The following is a 23,951-nucleotide window of genomic DNA, read 5'->3' on the forward strand; positions in this document are numbered from 1 at the left end:
TCGGAGTTCTATACAACTCCTATTCGCAGTTGGTGCCCTAATTCCAACACTTGCCAATGCTTTAGGGGCGGTAGCGTTGGTCGTTTGATGATCTCGAAATCTCGATGTAATATTTATTGTGTTTGAGATGTTTTGATGATTTTTTATAACAGAAGATTTGATCGTTTTTGAAAAAAAAAATACTAGTAAACAGCCTAAATTTCTCACCGACAGGACCAGCTGGGACGGATCAAACCTCCTGCTTGGTAGCATCCGGCCCCACTTCTCAGAGGCCCGAACCGAGACAAAACACAGCAGCATCTCGGCGCGCGCCACAGTAGAAACGCGTCGAGCCGGACCCCAACAAAACAGGTCAAACGGCAGTCTCCCCAATGTCTTTTTTACCGGGCCTCCATCCGCTTCTCCTCGCCGAGATTCCCCTCCCCAAGAAAACGTTTTAAAAATGGACAGCTTCCATCCACTCCCCCCACCCCACTCTACTCGATACCGGGTCTCCGCCTAGTAAACTGTGCGTGCTCAGCTCGCTTCCGCCCTGCTCTGCTCTGCTCAGCTCAGCTACCCCCACTCGTTCGCTTGTCGTCTCCCCCATCCATCCCCATCCCAATAAGAGCACCCACCAGCTCGCTCCCCACACACTCGCCGTCGCCAATGCCGACGCCCATGTCGCCGTCCTTCGTCTGACCCCAACACGCCTCGAGCGCGCCCAGCCAAACAACCCGTACCGTCCCATCGCCCACCATGGCCGCCTTCCTCCCCCTCCTGCTGCTCGCCGTCGCGGCCAATGCCGTGGCCCCGTCGCTCGGGCTCAACCAGGACGGCCTCTACCTGCTCGACGCCAAGCGCGCGCTCGCCGCCTCCGCGCTCGCGGACTGGAACCCCCGCGACGCCACGCCCTGCGGCTGGACGGGCGTCCTCTGCGTCGACGGCGCCGTCACGGAGGTCTCGCTCCCCAGCGCCAACCTCAGCGGCTCCTTCCCCGCCGCGCTCTGCCGCCTCCCGCGCCTCCAGTCCCTCAACCTCAGGGAGAACTACATCGGCCCCGACATCGCCGCCAAGGCCGTCGCCGGGTGCAAGGCGCTGGTGCGCCTCGACCTGTATATGAACACGCTCGTCGGGCCGCTCCCCGACGCGCTGGCCGACCTCCCGGAGCTCGTCTACCTCAGCCTCGAGGCCAACAACTTCTCCGGGCCCATCCCGGAGTCCTTCGGCACCTTCAAGAAGCTCCAGTCGCTCTCGCTCGTCAACAACCTGCTCGGCGGCAAGGTGCCGGCGTTCCTCGGCCGCGTCTCCACGCTCCGGGAGCTCAACATGTCCTACAACCCGTTCGCTCCGGGACCGGTGCCGGCCGAGCTCGGCGACCTCACCGCGCTGCGCGTGCTCTGGCTCGCCGGCTGCAACCTCGTCGGCTCCATCCCGGCGTCTCTCGGCCGGCTCGCCAACCTCACCGACCTCGACCTGTCGCTGAACGCGCTCACCGGCCCGATACCACCGGAGCTTGCCGGTCTGGCGAGCGCCGTTCAGATCGAGCTGTACAACAACTCGCTCTCCGGTCCAATCCCGAAGGGATTCGGCAAGCTCGCGGAGCTCAGGAGCATAGATATCTCCATGAATCGCCTCGGCGGCGCCATCCCGGATGACCTGTTCGACGCGCCAAAGCTGGAGAGCCTGCACCTGTACCTGAACTCGCTCACGGGGCCCGTGCCGGAGTCCGCGGCGAAGGCGTCCTCGCTCGTTGAGCTGCGCATGTTCTCGAACCGGCTGAACGGCACGCTGCCGGCCGACCTCGGCAAGAACACGCCGCTGGTGTGCCTGGACTTGTCCGACAACTCCGTCTCCGGCGAGATCCCAAGGGGCATATGCGACCGCGGGGAGCTGGAGGAGCTGTTGATGCTCAATAATGCGCTCACCGGGCGCATCCCCGAGGGGCTCGGGCGGTGCCATAGGCTGAGACGGGTGCGGCTGTCCAAGAACAGGCTCGATGGCGACGTGCCCGGCGCGGTCTGGGGCCTGCCGCACTTGGCGCTTCTCGAGCTCAACGACAACCAGCTCGCCGGGGAGATCTCCCCGGTCATCGCCGGCGCGGCCAACCTGTCCAAGCTGGTTATCTCCAACAACCGGCTAACCGGGAGCATCCCCTCGGAAATTGGATCGGTCGCCAAGCTGTACGAGCTATCGGCGGACGGCAACATGCTCTCTGGGCCTCTTCCCTCCTCTCTTGGCAGCCTAGCAGAGCTCGGCCGGCTCGTACTCCACAACAACTCGCTATCTGGTCAGTTGCTCCGGGGAATCCGTTCTTGGAAGCAGCTAAGCGAGCTCAACCTCGCCGACAATGGCTTCACCGGAGCCATACCACCGGAGCTGGGTGACTTGCCGGTGCTCAACTACCTTGACCTCTCCGGCAACCGTCTCACCGGCCAAGTGCCAGCTCAACTGGAGAACCTGAAGCTGAACCAGTTCAACGTGTCCAACAACCAGCTCAGTGGTCAGCTACCACCCCAGTATGCAACGGAAGCATACCGCAGCAGCTTCCTGGGCAACCCGGGGCTGTGTGGAGACATTGCCGGCTTGTGCTCTGCTTCCCAAGGAAGTTCAGGGAACCACTCTGGCATCGTCTGGATGATGCGGTCGATATTCATATTCGCGGCTGTCGTCTTGGTCGCCGGCGTCGCATGGTTCTACTGGAGGTACCGGAGCTTCAACAAGGCGAAACTGAAGGCCGAGCGCTCTAAATGGACACTGACATCGTTCCACAAGGTGTCATTCAGCGAGCATGATATCCTGGACTGCCTTGATGAGGACAATGTCATCGGCAGCGGTGCATCCGGGAAGGTGTACAAGGCGGTGCTCGGCAACGGCGAGGTGGTCGCCGTCAAGAAGCTGTGGGGCGGCGCGGCGAAGAAGGACGTCGAGAACGCCGGCGAGGGTTCTGCGGCCAACAACAGCTTCGAGGCCGAGGTGAGGACGCTTGGCAAGATTCGGCACAAGAACATCGTCAAGCTCCTGTGCTGCTGCACGCACAATGACTCCAAGATGCTGGTCTACGAGTACATGCCCAACGGCAGCCTCGGGGACGTGCTGCACAGCAGCAAGGCCGGTCTGCTGGACTGGCCGACGCGGTACAAGATTGCGCTGGACGCAGCGGAGGGGCTGTCCTACCTGCACCAGGACTGCGTGCCGGCGATCGTCCACAGGGATGTCAAGTCCAACAACATCCTCTTGGATGCAGAGTTCAGCGCTTGCGTCGCGGATTTCGGTGTGGCCAAGGTGGTGGAGATGGCTGGCCGGGCGCCCAAGTCCATGTCGGTGATCGCTGGCTCCTGCGGTTACATTGCTCCTGGTAAGACTTCCTGAACGTTTCACAAGTTCAGTTATTAGTCCTTTGATGATATACGTGCATGTAAGTCTGATCGAAAGTTGTTCTTCTTTGTGCAGAGTACGCGTACACGCTCCGTGTCAACGAGAAGAGCGACATATACAGCTTCGGCGTGGTGCTCCTGGAGCTCGTGACCGGGAAGCCGCCAGTCGACCCCGAGTTCGGCGAGAAGGACCTGGTGAAGTGGGTGTGCGGCACCATTGATCAGAAAGGGGTAGAGCACGTCCTGGACAGCAGGCTCGACATGGCCTTCAAGGAGGAGATCAGCAGGGTCCTGAACATTGGCCTCATCTGCGCGAGCTCGCTGCCGATCAACCGCCCGGCGATGCGGAGGGTGGTGAAGATGCTGCAGGAGGTGCGCGCCGACGCGAGGCCGAGGCTGGACAAGGACGGCAAGCTGTCGCCGTACTACTACGACGACACCTCCGATCAGGGGAGCAGTGTCTAGGTAAGGTAAACTACAGAGCATAACACGTTGCCCCCCTTCCATGGCTCGCTCAGCTCTGGGTAAGAAAGAGCCTAAGTAGAATCACAGTGCTGATTTTGACCGCTGGACTGCTTGTTGTCGACGCCTCCATCGCCACTGTGGCCTGGAGTTGATGTGTGCTCCGGTCGGTCGGCAGTGGAGGACAAGTGGGAGTTAGGGCATAGCTATAGCTAGCGGCGGTGTTCTTGGTCGTTCTAGCTGTCTGTGGGCCGTGCCATTGATTCCGGTAGGGTAGATGGTCTGTATGGCCTTGAAGAAAAGTTTGCCAACGGAAGGAAGGAATCCAAATGTAGGTGTGTAATTAGTACTGGTACTAGTATGTTGCTTTCGCTTTCTGTCGATGAAATGAAATGAAATGTTTGCTCCATGCTCCTGGCCCATATGTGTATGTATGGGTGGCGGTTGTTGCACATCGACAGTATCTCCGGGCATGTAACTTGGTTTTCCTGGGTCCAGCTATTTATTTTGGTCATCAAACTCGGAACAGAGATGGGTTCGAACGGAATCGAATACGGAGTACAATAATTATTTTGTTGGCTCTGTATTCTGGGCCATCCATCGCAAATGATTGCATCGAACATACGTACTCCTGAAATTTAGTTGCCTGCATCTTGGGGTGGAGGAGTAAATGAAGACTATTCAGCAGAACCTGTTCATTGAATTATTGAGTTATCCACACTGGCGTCTGCCTCGGAATTTCTCTGTAGTTTCTGTATCACATGTACATACAGAAACAGTTTTCGTCGGCAAAGCGGTTCAAGGCTTGGGAGCCACAGGTGTCGGTTTCCCGCCGTGTCTATTTTTGATTCATTTCGAAGCCCAGGTTGCTGTGGTGAAAGCGCTCAGTTTTGTGTGCTGTCGGTTGTGTACTGGAGACGACAGTGCTGGAGTTTGGATTGGCTTTCACGATCCGCGTCTCGTTTGCATCGAAGAGGGCAACCACCCCACACCCACATGCAAATTTGAATTTGAAAGAGTGCGAGTGCTCTACACTTCTTCTGCTATGGTGCCAAGCATGTGGATTTGGATGCTCGATCTGTTCCGCAAACGAGGCTGTTGTTGGGTTCACAAAAATGGAAACGGGAACGGGGCCGGTGTCGGAACTCGGGCTGGAGTAGCACCCAAGTCTTTCTTCATGGCACCCTATGTGTCTGCCTTGTCGATCCTCCCTTCCCTCCACGAATTTGTTGTGCCCCGCGAAGTTGCACCAACAGCCGCTTGTAGCAAAAAATTTAGGACGCATGTAGCGAGCAGCCGTTGTCCGCTAGTGCTCCGTGGCAGCCGGTGATTTTTGGTAAGCATCTATCTCCGTGTTTTTAATTAGGAAAGATTAACTATTTAAACAGGAAATATCTCACCAACATGCGTATTAAATGGTCTACATGCATCCGACTGTGTCCTATTTTACTTCATGTGCGTGGATGACTTTCTATCATTTAATTCACGATTTACAAATTTTAAAAAGCTATAGCTTTCAAACCGCACGTCGAAATTAAGATCCGTTTTCACTTTTGGAACCCTCGTGACGTGCTCTTCGAAACTAAATCCTATATGGGCATTGTTTTGATGAATTTTTTTGTGCAATTTAGTCCCTCGTTTTGTGCAACTGCTTAGGAGTCGATGTGCAACTAGCTGACAGTGGTTGTGCAACTTCCCGCCTACCCGTGAACGTGCAATTTTTACTGATCTCACCCCCACCCCAAACTATTTACTTCTAGTGAGGCCAACTGCGTAGCAGTTGATGTGCAACTGTCCTCATGCCCGTGGATGTGCTTTCACTATTTGCTGCATCGGCCAACTGCCTAATAGTGGATGTGCAACTTTGGATACTATCACGGTCAACTGTCTAAGAGTGATGTGCAACTTTCCCTAAATGTGTGGTTTTCCTGCTAGCACCCGGTCCAAACCACCCCTACTAGTGAGATGTACAACTTTCGCGTTGTGCCTATATGCAACTTTTCACTACCCTCATGAATGTGGAATTTTCACCATCCAAACTACCCCTGCCTGCGAGAGGGGGAGAGTGTGTCCACGTACCCTTGTAGACCGAAAGCGGAAGCGTTTGACAACGGGGTTGATGTAGTCGAACTTCTTCTCGTTCCGACCGATCAAAGACCGAACGTACGGCACCTCGGAGTTCTGCACACGTTCAGCTTGATGACGTCCCTAGAACTCTTGATCCAGCAAAGTGTCGAGGGGGAGTTCCGTCAGCACGACGGCGTGGTGACGATGATGGTGAAGTGATCCGCGCAGGGCTTCGTCTAAGCACTACGTGAATATGACCGGAGGCGTAAACTGTGGAGGGGGGCGCCGCACACGGCTAACAATGTTTGTTGTGTGTTCTAGCGGTGCCCCCCTCATATATATATAGGTTGGAGGGGAGGAGAGGCAGCCAAGGGGGCGCCCCAATACTTGGGGTCCTCCCAATTCGGCCTCCCCCCTTTCCTATTCCTATTCGGAGTAGGAAGGGAAGAGGGGGATGGGGGAATCCTATTCCCTTTTTCCTTTCCTTCCTCCCCTTTCCTTCTCCATTTTGGCCAGCCCATATGGGGGGGGGGCACCAGCCCCTTTGTGGCTGGTGTGTTTCCCCTCTCGGCCCATTAGGCCCATATAGATTGCCGAGGGTTGCCCGGAACCCCTTCCGGTGACCCGATACGTACCCGGTACCCCCAGAACACTTCCGGTGTCCGAATACTATCGTCCTATATATGAATCTTTACCTCTCGACCATTTCGAGACTCCCCGTCATGTCCGTGATCTTATCCGGGACTCCGAACAACATTCGGTCACCGAGGGAGTCCAGGATTACGGGGTCCTCGGACGTCCGGGCTATGTGACATGGGCCGGACTGATGGGTTGTGAAGATACAAGATAAAAAGTTTTCCCCCGTGTCCGGATGGGACTCTCCTTGGCGTGGAAGGCAAGCTTGGTGTGCGAATATGAAGATTCCTTTCTCTGTAAACCGACTCTATACAACCCTAGCCCGCTCCGATGTCTATATAAACCGGAGGGTTTAGTCCGTAGAGGCAATCATAATCATACAGGATAGACATCTAGGGTTTAGCCATTACGATCTCATGGTAGATCGACTCTTGTAACTCCTATACTCATCAAAGTCAATCAAGCAGGAAGTAGGGTATTACCTCCATCAAGAGGGCCCGAACCTGGGTAAACATCGTGTCCCCTGCCTCCTGTTACCTTCGATCCTTAGGCGCATAGGTCGGGACCCCCTACCCGAGATCTGCCGGTTTTGACACCAACATTGGTGCTTTCATTGAGAGTTCCACTGTGCCGTCGTGAAAAGGCTCGATGGCTCCGTCGATCATCTACAACAACGCTGCCGGGAAGGAGACTTTCCTTCCCGTCCAGATCTTCGTATTCGGCGGCTTCGCACTGCGCGCCAACTCGGTTGGCCACTTGGAGCAGATCGACAGCTACGCCCCTGGTCGCCAGATCAATTTTGGAAATCTAAACTATGTCGCTGATATCCGAGGAGACTTGATCTTCCAAGGGTTCGCGTCCCCAACCACCCCTCCGGCCTTAGATCTGGAGCGCGTCACTAGGTCCGAAGACAGGAGTCTAGAGCCCGCCGGACCCTCTGTGGCCTTAGAGCTCAATACCGGAAAACCGGAGAGAATAGTGTCTCCGGCAATCATTACAAAGCCGGACTCTTCTCCGGACACTAACTCCGTACCCTGGAAGTCCGCGTCAAGCGAGTTCGGCCAGGGACCTTCTGTCCCCATCCAAACCTCGCTCTTAAACGAGGCTCTGGACTTAATGTGATCCCTCGCCATCACAGAGGGACCGCTTCCGAATTGCGCCCAACCCGGACTAGGGGCTGAAAACAGGGAATTTTGCTTCCCACCCGCCACCCACTTCATAGCCACTGTCGAGGATCTTACCGACATGCTCGATTACGCCTCCGAAGACATCAACGGTATGGACGACGTTGCCGGAGAGGAGCAGGCCCAAAACCCGCCGTTCACCGGACGCTGGACGGCCAATTCCTCATACGACGTATACATGGTGGACACACCTAAGGAAGGCGACGACGATGGTGAGAAGAACCCAGCCGAGGACGAACCTCCTGAGATACCACCAAAACACCGATGTCAGCGGTGCCGCTCTAAATCGCGTCGTGGAAAAGACAACAATACCAACACCGGAGACAATGATACTCCAGAAAACGCCGAAGACCAAGAAGACCCCATCGAACCAACATCCGAACAGGATGATCGGGAGGACGGGCGGGTCGACCCAGACGAGCAAGTAGGGAACAAAGACTTGGAGGATAACAACTAACTCTCCGAGGACAATGTGAGCCTTGGCAACGAAGATTTTATCGTGCCGGAGGAACCCCTCGAACAAGAGCGCTTTAAGCGCCGGCTAATAGCCACGGCAAGAAGCCTTAGAAAGAAGCAACAGCAGCTTCAAGCTGACCAATACCTGCTCAATAACAGATGGACTAATGTCCTGGCAGCCGACGAATACGGCCTCGAGCGCCCAACAAAGAGTTACCCGAAGCGTAAGCTGCTACCCGAATTCGACGATGAGGCGCTGGAGCCTATACCACCCTTGCGTAATGCCGTGGACGGACCCGATCGACCACCACGTGGCCGGTTAGAACATTAACTCAAGCTGAACACCAGCCCGCACTACCGCGCTGCAAAAGCAGAGAGACAATAGGGATACACATATGACCTACGACATGACCTGGAAAATAGAACATGTCAGACCAGATCAATCTACGGATCGCGGGGGCGTGACCCGGCGCGAGAAGATGGCTATCAAGCCTGGCACAACAAGCATAATCACGCCCGGGCAGAAAACCGCATCCGGACTTCGTCCGAACTGCGTCGTGATGTGGCCCGATACAGAGGTGCCGCACACCCTCTATGCTTCACCGATGAGGTAATGGAGCACCAGTTCCCAGAAGGGTTTAAACCCGTGAACATAGAATCATACGACGACACAACAGATCCCGCAGTATGGATCGAAGACTTTCTTCTCCACATTCACATGGCTCGCGGTGACGATCTACATGCCATCAAATACCTTCCCCTAAAACTTAAGGGGCCAGCTCGGCACTGGTTAAACAGCCTCCCAGAAAACTCTATTGGTAGCTGGGAAGTCTTGGAAGACGCATTCAGAGATAACTTCCAAGGCACCTATGTTCGGCCCCCAGACGCCGATGACCTTAGCCATATAATCCAGCAACCCGGGGAATCGGCCCGACAGCTCTGGACCAGGTTCTTAATCAAGAAGAACTAGATTGTGGATTGTCCAGACACCGAAGCCCTTGCGGCCTTCAAGCATAGCGTCCGAGACGAATGGCTCGCCCGACACCTCAGCCAAGAAAAGCCGAAGTCCATGGCAGCCCTTACTGCACTTATGACCCGATTCTGCGCGGGAGAGGATAGCTGGCTTGCTCGTAGAAGCAATAGCACCGGCGACCCCGGAACCTCCAAAACCAAGGATGGCAATGGGAAGCCACGACGCGACAAGCACAAGCGTCGAAACAACAATGAAGGAACGCAAGACAGGGCGGTTAATGCCGGATTCATCGGCTCCAAACCCGGTCAATGGAAGAAGCCATTTAAGGCAAACAGAGATGGCCCATCCAGCCTAGACAGAATACTGGATCGGCCATGCTAGATTCACGGCACCCCCGATAAACCTGCCAATCATACCAACAGAAATTGTTGGGTCTTTAAGCAGGCCGGCAAGCTTAACGCCGAACACAAGAAAAAAGGATCACCAAGCGACGACGATGACCAAGAGCCTCGCCAACCGAACACAGGGGGACAGAAGCAATTTCCCCCCGAAGTAAAAATAGTGAATATGTTATATATCACACATATCCCTAAGAGGGAGCGCAAGCGCGCACTACGGGACGTCTACGCTATGGAGCCGGTCGCCCCAAAATTCAACCCATGGTCGGCTTGTCCGATCACCTTCGACCGAAAGGACCACCCAACCAGTATCCGTCACGGAGGTTCGGCAGCTCTGGTCCTCGACCCAATCATCGATGGATTCCATCTTATGCGAGTCCTCATGGATGGCGGCAACAGTCTCAATCTACTTTATCAAGACACTGTCCGCAAAATGGGCGTTGATCCGTCAAGAATCAAGCCCACTAAAACTACCTTCAAAGGAGTAATACCTGGTGTAGAGGCCTGCTGTACAGGCTCAATCACGCTGGAGGTCATCTTCGTTTCGCCAGACAACTTCCGAAGCGAAGACTTGATCTTCGACATCGTCCCGTTTCGCAGCGGCTATCACGCACTGCTTGGACGAACCACTTTCGCCCGCTTCAATGCGGTCCCGCACTATGCCTATTTGAAGCTCAAGATGCCCGGTCCATGTGATGTCATTACAATCAATGGAAACACGGAGCGCTCCCTCCGTACTGAGGAGCATACCGAGGCCATTGCAGCCAAAGTACAAAGCGGCCGTGTCAAGCCGCACACCTCATCGGCTATTAAGCCACCGGACTTCACCGCGCAAGGCCGGTCAGTTCTGCATGCCAGCAGTCCGGCAACTTCAGGGCTGGATTAGCAGCTTCGCCTCCGTCGACCGCCACGTACATCAGTGAAATTCATACCGCACGTGCATAATTATGCACTCAAAATACCTTGGGCATCGGCGGGGGCAATATACGGACAGTCCTATAACACGGTTCGACCTTACACGGCCTTCCCCTTTATTTAATCATCTTTTCCTTTTTACCATAGGTGAATCAAAACCTACTCGTTCTCCGGACTCACAAGGACTCTCTCCGAGCCCGATTCCATATACATAGCTGAAGACCATTCCTCTAAAGGACTCTTCCTTATTTGGGCGAAAGCGGCGCAGATGTGCGGCAGGAAGGTGCAAAGCATTTTGCAGACCACAACTTTACTCAAGAACCTGTATAGAGCTTTTCCCTTAGCCCTAGACCCCCGGCATATAAAATGGCCCTGGTGATGGTACCTTCTGTAAGATTACGTTTTGACGAATCAGATTTCATTGAACCAAAATTCTTATTTGGTATGTTAAGTCATTTCACGCACGCACCTCGGCATAAAATTTCTAGGGGCTCTAAGACAACATATGTGTTGTCAAATAAAAGTCCGAACAGCTTCACAGCAAAATTCGGCATCCCGAGTCCGGCATTATATGCATCAGCTCCGAATCATGTCTTTGGTCAATAGTTGGGTTGCCCGGCTCCTGTGATTGCTACCTTACGTTCCGTCTGATCGGCTAGGGTAGTAAAGGGAGAACTACTGTGATTGTGTTTCTGGTTCGTCCGGTTAAGCACCTCAGTAGAGAAAGCCAAAAACTGACTATTATGATGCGGCGAGAGCTGGTCAGCCACTCGGCGATTCATTACAATCCTTAGCGATTTTTCCGTATTACACGAAGACTGTTTCCCGGTCAAACATGTAGCGCATCCGCATCAGGATAGCCGTGTACATACCATGGGCTACCTATTAGACCCATTGTCAAACTCCTACAGCTAAGTGAGAGCAATAAAACCGAATAGTCTGATTGCCTGGTTTGCCGCACTGACACCTCCTTCAGGGACCAAGACGTTGGATTAAGTGTAGTCATGTGCAATTCCGAACACCCCGTTGTATCTACATAGGGGCTGAAGCCGACGACAGGGAACTCTCAGATATATTAAACGGCCGCACAAGAGGATAAAACTTTTTCATCAAGAAATGAATATATTACAAAAACTTAGTTCATAATACAAATCCCCGGATAGTTCGGACTCTTTTATTCGAACACTACGTCCTTAGAGCATTGGCCCTCTACAAGGCTAGCACCTTTTAGCACGTCTTCAAAATAGCGCTCCGGTGTGCGGTGGGCCTTGCTTTCAGGAGGGCCCTCAGCTGCCACCTTTTCGGCATTCATCTTCACCCAGTGCACCTTGACACGGGCGAACGCCATACGCGCTCCTTCTATACAGGACCACCTCTTGACGGCGTCAATCCGGGGCAGCGCATCGATGAGACGCCGCACGAGGCCAAAGTAGCTGTCCGGAATGGCTTCGGCAGGCCACAACCGGACTATGAGGTCCATCATGGCCGCACTGGACATCTTATGCAGCTCCGCCCATTGTGCCATCTGGTCATTTAGCAGTACGGGACGCTCCTACCCCACAAACTGCAACCAGAAGATCTTCTCTGTCGCATACCCCTCCTGGGCTTGGAAGAATTGGACGGCGTCCACGGCACTCTTCAGCATAAACGTCTAGAAAACTCCACAGTCAATTAAGCAAGGCATACTCCGGATCCCCAAATTTAGCCTGTAAAAGAAAGGGCTTACCAGCCGCTATCTGCCCGGCTTGACGGATTTCCTCACGCGCGGCGCGGGATTCAGACCGCGCCTCTGAAGCATCATGAAGGGCCTTGGCAAGTTCGGTCCCCTTCGTCTTATTTTCCGATTCCAAGGACTCGCACTTGGCGGCAGTGTCCTCGAGCTTTTTCTCCATCTCGGTCACCCGTTCCTCACAATGGCGCCGAGCGGCCTGTTCTGCCGTTAAATCCGCAGCCGCCTTATCAGCAGCTGCCCTGCTTACCCGCGCTTGCTCCTTGGCTTGAGCAAGCTCGCCCCTGAGGGTCTCCACCGCGGTGGCACTATCTGTACAAACATGCACATGGCAGCTTTTCAAAACAACATGGACATAAACAGGCATACAGTAAGATGTATATTATACCTTGTGCCTGGTCGAGCCGCGTGTTCACAAGGACTAGATCCTCATCGGCTCGCTCCAGTTTCCGTTTGAGTTTGGAAATTTCCGCTGACTGGGCAGTCGCCGCTAACAGAGAAGCCTGTTTTACACCCAAATAAAATAGCATGTTACCACCTGACAACTAATTATTGATCCTCTGCTCGCTTTTTTCAAATAGCCGAATAGAGCCTCGGGGGCTATTATCTATATACAGGCATATTTCTCACAAAAATGATTAGAAAAACGAAACATTACATTGCGTACCTCGAAGCCTGCTAGCAGGCTAGAGAAGGCTTTGAAGGAAATATGCCCTAGAGGCAATAATAAAGTTATTATTTATTTCCTTATATCATGATAAATGTTTATTATTCATGCTAGAATTGTATTAACCGGAAACATGATACATGTGTGAATACATAGACAAACAGAGTGTCACTAGTATGCCTCTACTTGACTAGCTCGTTGATCAAAGATGGTTATGTTTCCTAGCCATAGACATGAGTTGTCATTTGATTAACGGGATCACATCATTAGGAGAACGATGTGATTGACTTGACCCATTCCGTTAGCTTAGCACTCGATCGTTTAGTATGTTGCTATTGCTTTCTTCATGACTTATACATGTTCCTATGACTATGAGATTATGCAACTCCCGTTTACCGGAGGAACACTTTGTGTGCTACCAAACGTCACAACGTAACTGGGTGATTATAAAGGTGCTCTACAGGTGTCTCCGAAGGTACTTGTTGGGTTGGCGTATTTCGAGATTAGGATTTGTCACTCCGATTGTCGGAGAGGTATCTCTGGGCCCTCTCGGTAATGCACATCACTTAAGCCTTGCAAGCATTGCAACTAATGAGTTTGTTGCGAGATGATGTATTACGGAACGAGTAAAGAGACTTGCCGGTAACGAGATTGAACTAGGTATTAAGATACCGACGATCGAATCTCGGGCAAGTAACATACCGATGACAAAGGGAACAACGTATGTTGTTATGCGGTTTGACCGATAAAGATCTTCGTAGAATATGTGGGAGCCAATATGGGCATCCAGGTCCCGCTATTGGTTATTGACCGGAGACGTGTCTCGGTCATGTCTACATAGTTCTCGAACCCGTAGGGTCCGCACGCTTAACGTTACGATGACAGTTTTATTATGAGTTTATGAGTTTTGATGTACCGAAGGAGTTCGGAGTCCCGGATGAGATCGGGGACATGACGAGGAGTCTCGAAATGGTCGAGACGTAAAGATCGATATATTGGACGACTATATTTGGACATCGGAAAGGTTCCGAGTGATTCGGGTATTTTTCGGAGTACCGGAGAGTTACGGGAATTCGTATTGGGCCTTAATGGGCCATACGGGAAAGGAGAGAAAGGCCCCAAAGGGTGGCCGCACCCCTCCCCATGGACTAGTCCGAATTGGACTAGGGAGGGGGGCGCCCCCTTCCTTCCTTCTCCTTCTCCCTTCCCTTCTCCTACTCCAACAAGGAAAGGAGGAGTCCTACTGCCGGTGGGAGTAGGACTCCCCCCCTTGGCGCGCCCTCCTCCTAGGCCGGCCGCCTCCCCCTTGCTCCTTTATATACGGGGGCAGGGGGGCACCCCATAGACACAACAATTGATCTATTGATCTCTTAGCCGTGTGCGGTGCCCCCCTCCACCATATTACACCTCGATAATATCGTAGCGGTGCTTAGGCGAAGCCCTGCGTCGGTAGAACATCATCATCGTCACCACGCCGTCGTGCTGACGAAACTCTCCCTCAACACTCGGCTGGATCGGAGTTCGAGGGACGTCATCGAGCTGAACGTGTGCTGAACTCGGAGGTGCCGTGCGTTCGGTACTTGATCGGTCGGATCGTGAAGACATACGACTACATCAACCGCGTTGTGTTAACGCTTCCGCTTTCGGTCTACGAGGGTACGTGGACAACACTCTCCCCTCTCGTTGCTATGCATCACCATGATCTTGCGTGTGCGTAGGAAATTTTTGAAATTACTACGTTCCCCAACAGTGGCATCCGAGCCTGGTTTTATGCGTAGATGTCATATGCACGAGTAGAACACAAGTGAGTTGTGGGCGATATAAGTCATACTGCTTACCAGCATGTCATACTTTGGTTCGGCGGTATTGTTGGATGAAGCGGCCCGGACCGACATTACGCGTACGCTTACGCGAGACTGGTTCTTCCGACGTGCTTTGCACAGAGGTGGCTGGCGGGTGTCAGTTTCTCCAACTTTAGTTGAACCGAGTGTGGCTACGCCCGGTCCTTGCGAAGGTTAAAACAGCACCAACTTGACAAACTATCGTTGTGGTTTTGATGCGTAGGTAAGAACGGTTCTTGCTAAGCCCGTAGCAGCCACGTAAAACTTGCAACAACAAAGTAGAGGACGTCTAACTTGTTTTTGCAGGGCATGTTGTGATGTGATATGGTCAAAGCATGATGCTAAATTTATTGTATGAGATGATCATGTTTTGTAACCGAGTTATCGGCAACTGGCAGGAGCCATATGGTTGTCGCTTTATTGTATGCAATGCAATCGCCCTGTAATGCTTTACTTTATCACTAAGCGGTAGCGATAGTCGTAGAAGCATAAGATTGGCGAGACGACAATGATGCTACGATGGAGATCAAGGTGTCGCGCCGGTGACGATGGTGATCATGACGGTGCTTCGGAGATGGAGATCACAAGCACAAGATGATGATGGCCATATCATATCACTTATATTGATTGCATGTGATGTTTATCTTTTATGCATCTTATCTTGCTTTGATTGACGGTAGCATTATAAGATGATCCCTCACTAAATTATCAAAGTATAAGTGTTCTCCCTGAGTATGCACCGTTGCGAAAGTTCTTCGTGCTGAGACACCACGTGATGATCGGGTGTGATAGGCTCTACGTTCAAATACAACGGGTGCAAAACAGTTGCACACGCGGAATACTCAGGTTAAACTTGACGAGCCTAGCATATAACAGATATGGCCTCGGAACACGGAGACCGAAAGGTCGAGCGTGAATCATATAGTAGATATGATCAACATAGTGATGTTCACCGTTGAAACTACTCCATCTCACGTGATGATCGGACATGGTTTAGTTGATATGGATCACGTGATCACTTAGAGGATTAGAGGGATGTCTATCTAAGTGGGAGTTCTTAAGTAATATGATTAATTGAACTTGAATTTATCATGAACTTAGTACCTGATAGTATCTTGCTTGTCTATGTTAATTGTAGATAGATGGCCCGTGCTGTTGTTCCGTTGAATTTTAATGCGTTCCTTGAGAAAGCAAAGTTGAAAGATGATGGTAGCAATTACACGGACTGGGTCCGTAACTTGAGGATTATCCTCATTGCTGCACAGAAGAATTACGTCCTGGAAGCACCGCTGGGTGCCAGGCCTGCTGCAGGAGCAACACCAGATGTTATGAACGTCTGGCAGAGCAAAGCTGATGACTACTCGATAGTTCAGTGTGCCATGCTTTACGGCTTAGAACCGGGTCTTCAACGACGTTTTGAACGTCATGGAGCATATGAGATGTTCCAGGAGTTGAAGTTAATATTTCAAGCAAATGCCCGGATTGAGAGATATGAAGTCTCCAATAAGTTCTATAGCTGCAAGATGGAAGAGAATAGTTCTGTCAGTGAGCATATACTCAAAATGTCTGGGTATAATAATCACTTGATTCAACTGGGAGTTAATCTTCCGGATGATAGCGTCATTGACAGAATTCTTCAATCACTGCCACCAAGCTACAAGAGCTTCGTGATGAACTATAACATGCAAGGGATGGATAAGACGATTCCCGAGCTCTTCGCAATGCTAAAGGCTGCGGAGGTAGAAATCAAAAAGGAGCATCAAGTGTTGATGGTCAATAAGACCACTAGTTTCAAGAAAAAGGGCAAAGGGAAGAAGAAGGGGAACTTCAAGAAAAACAGCAAGCAAGTTGTTGTTCAGGAGAAGAAACCCAAGTCTGGACCTAAGCCTGAGACTGAGTGCTTCTACTGCAAGCAGACTGGTCACTGGAAGCGGAACTGCCCCAAGTATTTGGCGGATAAGAAGGATGGCAAGGTGAACAAAGGTATATGTGATATACATGTTATTGATGTGTACCTTACTAATGCTCGCAGTAGCACCTGGGTATTTGATACTGGTTCTGTTGCTAATATTTGCAACTCGAAACAGGGGCTACGGATTAAGCGAAGATTGGCTAAGGACGAGGTGACGATGCGCGTGGGAAATGGTTCCAAAGTCGATGTGATCGCGGTCGGCACGCTACCTCTACATCTACCTTCGGGATTAGTTTTAGACCTAAATAATTGTTATTTGGTGCCAGCGTTAAGCATGAACATTATATCTGGATCTTGTTTGATGCGAGACGGTTATTCATTTAAATCAGAGAATAATGGTTGTTCTATTTATATGAGTAATATCTTTTATGGTCATGCACCCTTGAAGAGTGGTCTATTTTTGTTGAATCTCGATAGTAGTGATACACATATTCATAATATTGAAGCCAAAAGATGCAGAGTTGATAATGATAGTGCAACTTATTTGTGGCACTGCCGTTTAGGTCATATCGGTGTAAAGCGCATGAAGAAACTCCATACTGATGGACTTTTGGAACCACTTGATTATGAATCACTTGGTACTTGCGAACCGTGCCTCATGGGCAAGATGACTAAAACACCGTTCTCCGGAACTATGGAGAGAGCAACAGATTTGTTGGAAATCATACATACAGATGTATGTGGTCCGATGAATATTGAGGCTCGTGGCGGATATCGTTATTTTCTCACCTTCACAGATGATTTGAGCAGATATGGGTATATCTACTTAATGAAACATAAGTCTGAAACATTTGAAAAGTTCAAAGAATTTCAGAGTGAAGTTGAAAATCATCGTAACAAGAAAATAAAATTTCTACGATCTGATCGTGGAGGAGAATATTTGAGTTATGAGTTTGGTCTTCATTTGAAACAATGCGGAATAGTTTCGCAACTCACGCCACCCGGAACACCACAGCGTAATGGTGTGTCCGAACGTCGTAATCGTACTTTACTAGATATGGTGCGATCTATGATGTCTCTTACTGATTTACCGCTATCGTTTTGGGGTTATGCTTTAGAGACGGCTGCATTCACGTTAAATAGGGCACCATCAAAATCCGTTGAGACGACGCCTTATGAACTGTGGTTTGGCAAGAAACCAAAGTTGTCGTTTCTTAAAGTTTGGGGCTGCGATGCTTATGTGAAAAAACTTCAACCTGATAAGCTCGAACCCAAATCGGAGAAATGTGTCTTCATAGGATACCCAAAGGAAACTGTTGGGTACACCTTCTATCACAGATCCGAAGGAAAAACTTTTGTTGCTAAATTCGGAATTTTTCTGGAGAAGGAGTTTCTCTCGAAAGAAGTGAGTGGGAGGAAAGTAGAACTTGATGAGGTAACTGTACCTGCTCCCTTATTGGAAAGTAGTTCATCACAGAAACCGGTTTCTGCGACGCCTACACCAATTAGTGAGGAAGTTAATGATGATGATCATGAAACTTCAGATCAAGTTATTACTGAACCTCGTAGGTCAACCAGAGTAAGATCCGCACCAGAGTGGTACGGTAATCCTGTTCTGGAGGTTATGTTACTAGACCATGACGAACCTACAAACTATGAAGAAGCGATGGTGAGCCCAGATTCCGCAAAATGGCTTGAGGCCATGAAATCCGAGATGGGATCCATGTATGAGAACAAAGTATGGACTTTGGTTGACTTGCCCGATGATCGGCAAGCCATTGAAAATAAATGGATCTTCAAGAAGAAGACTGACGCTGACGGTAATGTTACTGTCTATAAAGCTCGACTTGTTGCGAAAGGTTTTCGACAAGTTCAAGGGATTGACTACGATGAGACCTTCTCACCCGTAGCGATGCTTAAGTCTGTCCGAATCATGTTAGCAATTGCCGCATTTTATGATTATGAAATTTGGCAAATGGATGTCAAAACTGCATTCCTGAATGGATTTCTGGAAGAAGAATTGTATATGATGCAACCGGAAGGTTTTGTCGATCCAAAGGGAGCTAACAAAGTGTGCAAGCTCCAGCGATCCATTTATGGACTGGTGCAAGCCTCTCGGAGTTGGAATAAACGCTTTGATAGTGTGATCAAAGCATTTGGTTTTGTACAGACTTTTGGAGAAGCCTGTATTTACAAGAAAGTGAGTGGGAGCTCTGTAGCATTTCTGATATTATATGTGGATGACATATTGCTGATTGGAAATGATATAGAATTTCTGGATAGCATAAAGGGATACTTGAATAAGAGTTTTTCAATGAAAGACCTCGGTGAAGCTGCGTATATATTGGGCATCAAGATCTATAGAGATAGATCAAGACGCTTAATTGGACTTTCACAAAGCACATACCTTGACAAAGTTTTGAAGAAGTTCAAAATGGATCAAGCAAAGAAAGGGTTCTTGCCTGTGTTACAAGGTGTGAAGTTGAGTAAGACTCAATGCCCGACCACTGCAGAAGATAGAGAGAAGATGAAAGATGTCCCCTATGCTTCAGCCATAGGCTCTATCATGTATGCAATGCTGTGTACCAGACCTGATGTATGCCTTGCTATAAGTCTAGCAGGAAGGTACCAAAGTAATCCAGGAGTGGATCACTGGACAGCGGTCAAGAACATCCTGAAATACCTGAAAAGGACTAAGGATATGTTTCTCGTTTATGGAGGTGACAAAGAGCTCATCGTAAATGGTTACGTCGATGCAAGCTTTGACACTGATCCGGACGATTCTAAATCGCAAACCGGATACGTGTTTACATTGAACGGTGGAGCTGTCAGTTGGTGCAGTTCTAAACAAAGCGTCGTGGCGGGATCTACATGTGAAGCGGAGTACATAGCTGCTTCGGAAGCAGCAAATGAAGGAGTCTGGATGAAGGAGTTCATATCCGATCTAGGTGTCATACCTAGTGCATCGGGTCCAATGAAAATCTTTTGTGACAATACTGGTGCAATTGCATTAGCAAAGGAATCCAGATTTCACAAGAGAACCAAGCACATCAAAAGACGCTTCAATTCCATCCGGGATTTAGTCCAGGTGGGAGACATAGAAATTTGCAAGATACATACGGATCTGAATGTTGCAGACCCGTTGACTAAGCCTCTTCCACGAGCAAAACATGATCAGCACCAAGGCTCCATGGGTGTAAGAATCATTACTGTGTAATCTAGATTATTGACTCTAGTGCAAGTGGGAGACTGAAGGAAATATGCCCTAGAGGCAATAATAAAGTTATTATTTATTTCCTTATATCATGATAAATGTTTATTATTCATGCTAGAATTGTATTAACCGGAAACATGATACATGTGTGAATACATAGACAAACAGAGTGTCACTAGTATGCCTCTACTTGACTAGCTCGTTGATCAAAGATGGTTATGTTTCCTAGCCATAGACATGAGTTGTCATTTGATTAACGGGATCACATCATTAGGAGAATGATGTGATTGACTTGACCCATTCCGTTAGCTTAGCACTCGATCGTTTAGTATGTTGCTATTGCTTTCTTCATGACTTATACATGTTCCTATGACTATGAGATTATGCAACTCCCGTTTACCGGAGGAACACTTTGTGTGCTACCAAACGTCACAACGTAACTGGGTGATTATAAAGGTGCTCTACAGGTGTCTCCGAAGGTACTTGTTGGGTTGGCGTATTTCGAGATTAGGATTTGTCACTCCGATTGTCGGAGAGGTATCTCTGGGCCCTCTCGGTAATGCACATCACTTAAGCCTTGCAAGCATTGCAACTAATGAGTTTGTTGCGAGATGATGTATTACGGAACGAGTAAAGAGACTTGCCGGTAACGAGATTGAACTAGGTATTAAGATACCGACGATCGAATCTCGGGCAAGTAACATACCGATGACAAAGGGAACAACGTATGTTGTTATGCGGTTTGACCGATAAAGATCTTCGTAGAATATGTGGGAGCCAATATGGGCATCCAGGTCCCGCTATTGGTTATTGACCGGAGACGTGTCTCGGTCATGTCTACATAGTTCTCGAACCCGTAGGGTCCGCACGCTTAACGTTACGATGACAGTTTTATTATGAGTTTATGAGTTTTGATGTACCGAAGGAGTTCGGAGTCCCGGATGAGATCGGGGACATGACGAGGAGTCTCGAAATGGTCGAGACGTAAAGATCGATATATTGGACGACTATATTCGGACATCGGAAAGGTTCCGAGTGATTCGGGTATTTTTCGGAGTACCGGAGAGTTACGGGAATTCGTATTGGGCCTTAATGGGCCATACGGGAAAGGAGAGAAAGGCCCCAAAGGGTGGCCGCACCCCTCCCCATGGACTAGTCCGAATTGGACTAGGGAGGGGGGGCGCCCCCTTCCTTCCTTCTCCTTCTCCCTTCCCTTCTCCTACTCCAACAAGGAAAGGAGGAGTCCTACTCCCGGTGGGAGTAGGACTCCCCCCTTGGCGCGCCCTCCTCCTAGGCCGGCCGCCTCCCCCCTTGCTCCTTTATATACGGGTGCAGGGGGCACCCCATAGACACAACAATTGATCTATTGATCTCTTAGCCGTGTGCGGTGCCCCCCTCCACCATATTACACCTCGATATTATCGTAGCGGTGCTTAGGCGAAGCCCTGCGTCGGTAGAACATCATCATCGTCACCACGCCGTCGTGCTGACGAAACTCTCCCTCAACACTCGGCTGGATCGGAGTTCGAGGGACGTCATCGAGCTGAACGTGTGCTGAACTCGGAGGTGCCGTGCGTTCGGTACTTGATCGGTCGGATCGTGAAGACGTACGACTACATCAACCGCATTGTGTTAACGCTTCCGCTTTCGGTCTACGAGGGTACGTGGACAACACTCTCCCCTCTCGTTGCTATGCATCACCATGATCTTGCGTGTGCGTAGGAAATTTTTGAAATTACTACGTTCCCTAACAGGCTTTGTTCAGCCCTCTCTTGGCGGACTGAATCTTCTCAGACACCATACCCATCAGGATGCGGTGCTCGTCCAGGACGGATGCACCTTGAAGTACATCCGCCATGGTATCCGGCGCCTCCGGTTTAGCGAAAGTCGCAGTTCTCGCTGGAGGGGGTCGCTCGTCAGACTTCGGAGCCTTATGGGTCTCCGGAGTAGTATTCGGCTGGGGGACGGATTGAAAGGGGCCCCCGTCCCCGGTCTTCGGAGCGGCCGTACCCCCCAAGCCTTCGGCGGCCGAGGTATTGCCCTTCGGCGCCGTTACATTGCCCGCCCGTATCTCTTCAAGGCCCGGGAAGGGCCTACGGACGACACCTCGGCATCATCCGCTTTAGGCGGTGGGGAAGCTAGAGGAGGCGACTCGCTCTCCATCATCTCTGGCGGCAGATCCCCTGAGGATGAGGATAGCTGGGGGAGATTGCGCGCCGGACTAAGAGATAGAACTTAGAGTTATTATCACATTGCATAAAGGATTGAATGAGTGTGATAAATCCCGGACTACTTATGAGTCGGCCTGGGGCTTAGTCCGGCGACGATGCTTTGGGATGACCTCGGCGTCTGACTCCGAGTCATCGGGGAGGGTAATTTTGTCCCTCTTGGACACTTCGGCTTTTAGGTCTTCAGAGGCCACCCTCTTCTTGCCCTTGCGGGGAGGATCTTCTTCTTCCTCCTCCTCTTCGTCGTCCTCGTGAGAGGACTGGGCATCAACTTCTCCGGACACTGTGTCCAAAGTGCCCTCTTCGTTCTTTCTCTTCTTCTTCTTGTCCCTCTTGGCCGGCGCCTGGTATGGTGCCAGGACTAGCATCCTCATTAGTAAAGGACTGGCCGGGTCTTCGGGAAGTGGAGCCGGACATCGAATTTGCTCCGCCTTCTTAGTCCAGACCTGTTTGGGGAGGGACTCCTCAATACTTCTCTATTGGGTTAACAAAGTCAATGGGTGTTCGGAGGTTTATGAACTTACCTCGGAGGCCGGATGGTTGCAACTGATGCCGGTGTCGTCTGAGGAATTTGGCCACAATTTCTGCTTCTTAAAAAGCAGCTTCCAGATCCCCTTGTGTGTTGTGCCGTAGAACCGTTGTAGGGTCCGCGGACCTTCCGGATTAAACTCCCACATTTGGAGGGGTCGCCGCTGGCAGGGAAGTACCCGGCGGATTAGCATCACTTGGATTACATCAGCGAGGGTAATGTTCTTCTCTATCATGCTCTTGACGCGTTTCTGCAAACGCAGCACCTCAGGGACCGACCCCTAGTCCGGACCTTTATCGGTCCAGGATGTGAGCCTTAGCGGGGGTCCGGATCTAAAGGCCAGGGCGGTCGCCCACTTGGAGCCGTGGGGTTCTGTGATATAGAATCATTCTTGTTGCCATATCTTGATGGTGTCCACAAATACTCCCTTTGGCCAATTAACTTTGGGGAGCTTGCTCACCATGGCTCCACCACAGTCCGCGTGTTGCCCGTCGACCACCTTCGGCTTCACATTAAAAATCTTGAGCCATAGGCCGAAGTGCGGTGGGACACGGAGGAAGGCCTCATACACGACGATAAACGCCGATATGTGGAGGAATGAATTTGGGGCCAGATCGTGAAAATCCAGCCCGTAGTAGAACATGAGGCCCCTTACAAAGGGGTGAAGGGCAAATCCGAGTCCACGGAGGAAGTGGGGGATGAACACCACCCTTTCGCGGGGCTCCGGAGTGGGGATAACCTGCTCCGGGTCGGGAAGCCTGTGCTTGATTTCTGCGGTTAGGTACCCCGCTTCCCGCAGCTCCTTAATGTTCTCCTCCGTAACGGAGGAGGCCATCCACTTGCCTTGAGAGCCGGCCAGGGTCGAAGGAGTTGCGGAAGGGAGGAAGGCTTGAAACTTGAGCGCTGGAGCTTGAGGACGGATGGGCTGAGGAAGAGGAAGGCGTGGGGTAAAGAGGGGAAACCTTATCTCTTTATAAAGGCAGTGAATATCATGCGTCCCCCACGAGCCTTAAAACTCGCCTGTTCCCAAGGGTTCGTGCGAAACTGCGCGGTTGGGTTTCCCAAACCCGTGTTGATGAGAATCCCATAATAAGGGGCACGATCTCTGCTTTGACAAGACATGTCGTCAGTGGTTGCGTGTCGAAATGCGAAACGGGAGGCCGAAAAACGGTTTAAAATAATAAAGTGGACGGACGTAACGTCTCACTAGTAAAACCTTCAAAAGATAGAACTTATTTGTATTCGGCCCCTGTGATTCAGAGGTATGACTATTGTACAGAGTCGGATATAGTACTGACGATCAACTACTTTGAAGTATTCGGAGGAGGAACCCTCCTTGCAATGTCGAAGACAATCTGCGCGCCAAACACATCGTCATTGAAGA

At 50.8% G+C, this 23,951-nt stretch overlaps 1 protein-coding gene across 1 annotated transcript; it reads left to right on the top strand.

The window, feature by feature from the left end:
- The first annotated feature begins 455 nt into the window (after positions 1-455).
- Positions 456-4,227, top strand: LOC123077940 (receptor-like protein kinase HSL1). The gene is made up of 2 exons (XM_044500301.1): positions 456-3,337; positions 3,433-4,227. The coding sequence occupies exons 1-2, from the start codon at positions 739-741 to the stop codon at positions 3,819-3,821; spliced, it is 2,988 nt and encodes a 995-aa protein (XP_044356236.1). The 5' UTR covers positions 456-738; the 3' UTR covers positions 3,822-4,227.
- Positions 4,228-23,951: the final 19,724 nt, after the last annotated feature.

Source organism: Triticum aestivum, chromosome 3D (assembly GCF_018294505.1).
Source record: "Triticum aestivum cultivar Chinese Spring chromosome 3D, IWGSC CS RefSeq v2.1, whole genome shotgun sequence".
Classification (NCBI taxonomy): domain Eukaryota; kingdom Viridiplantae; phylum Streptophyta; class Magnoliopsida; order Poales; family Poaceae; genus Triticum; species Triticum aestivum.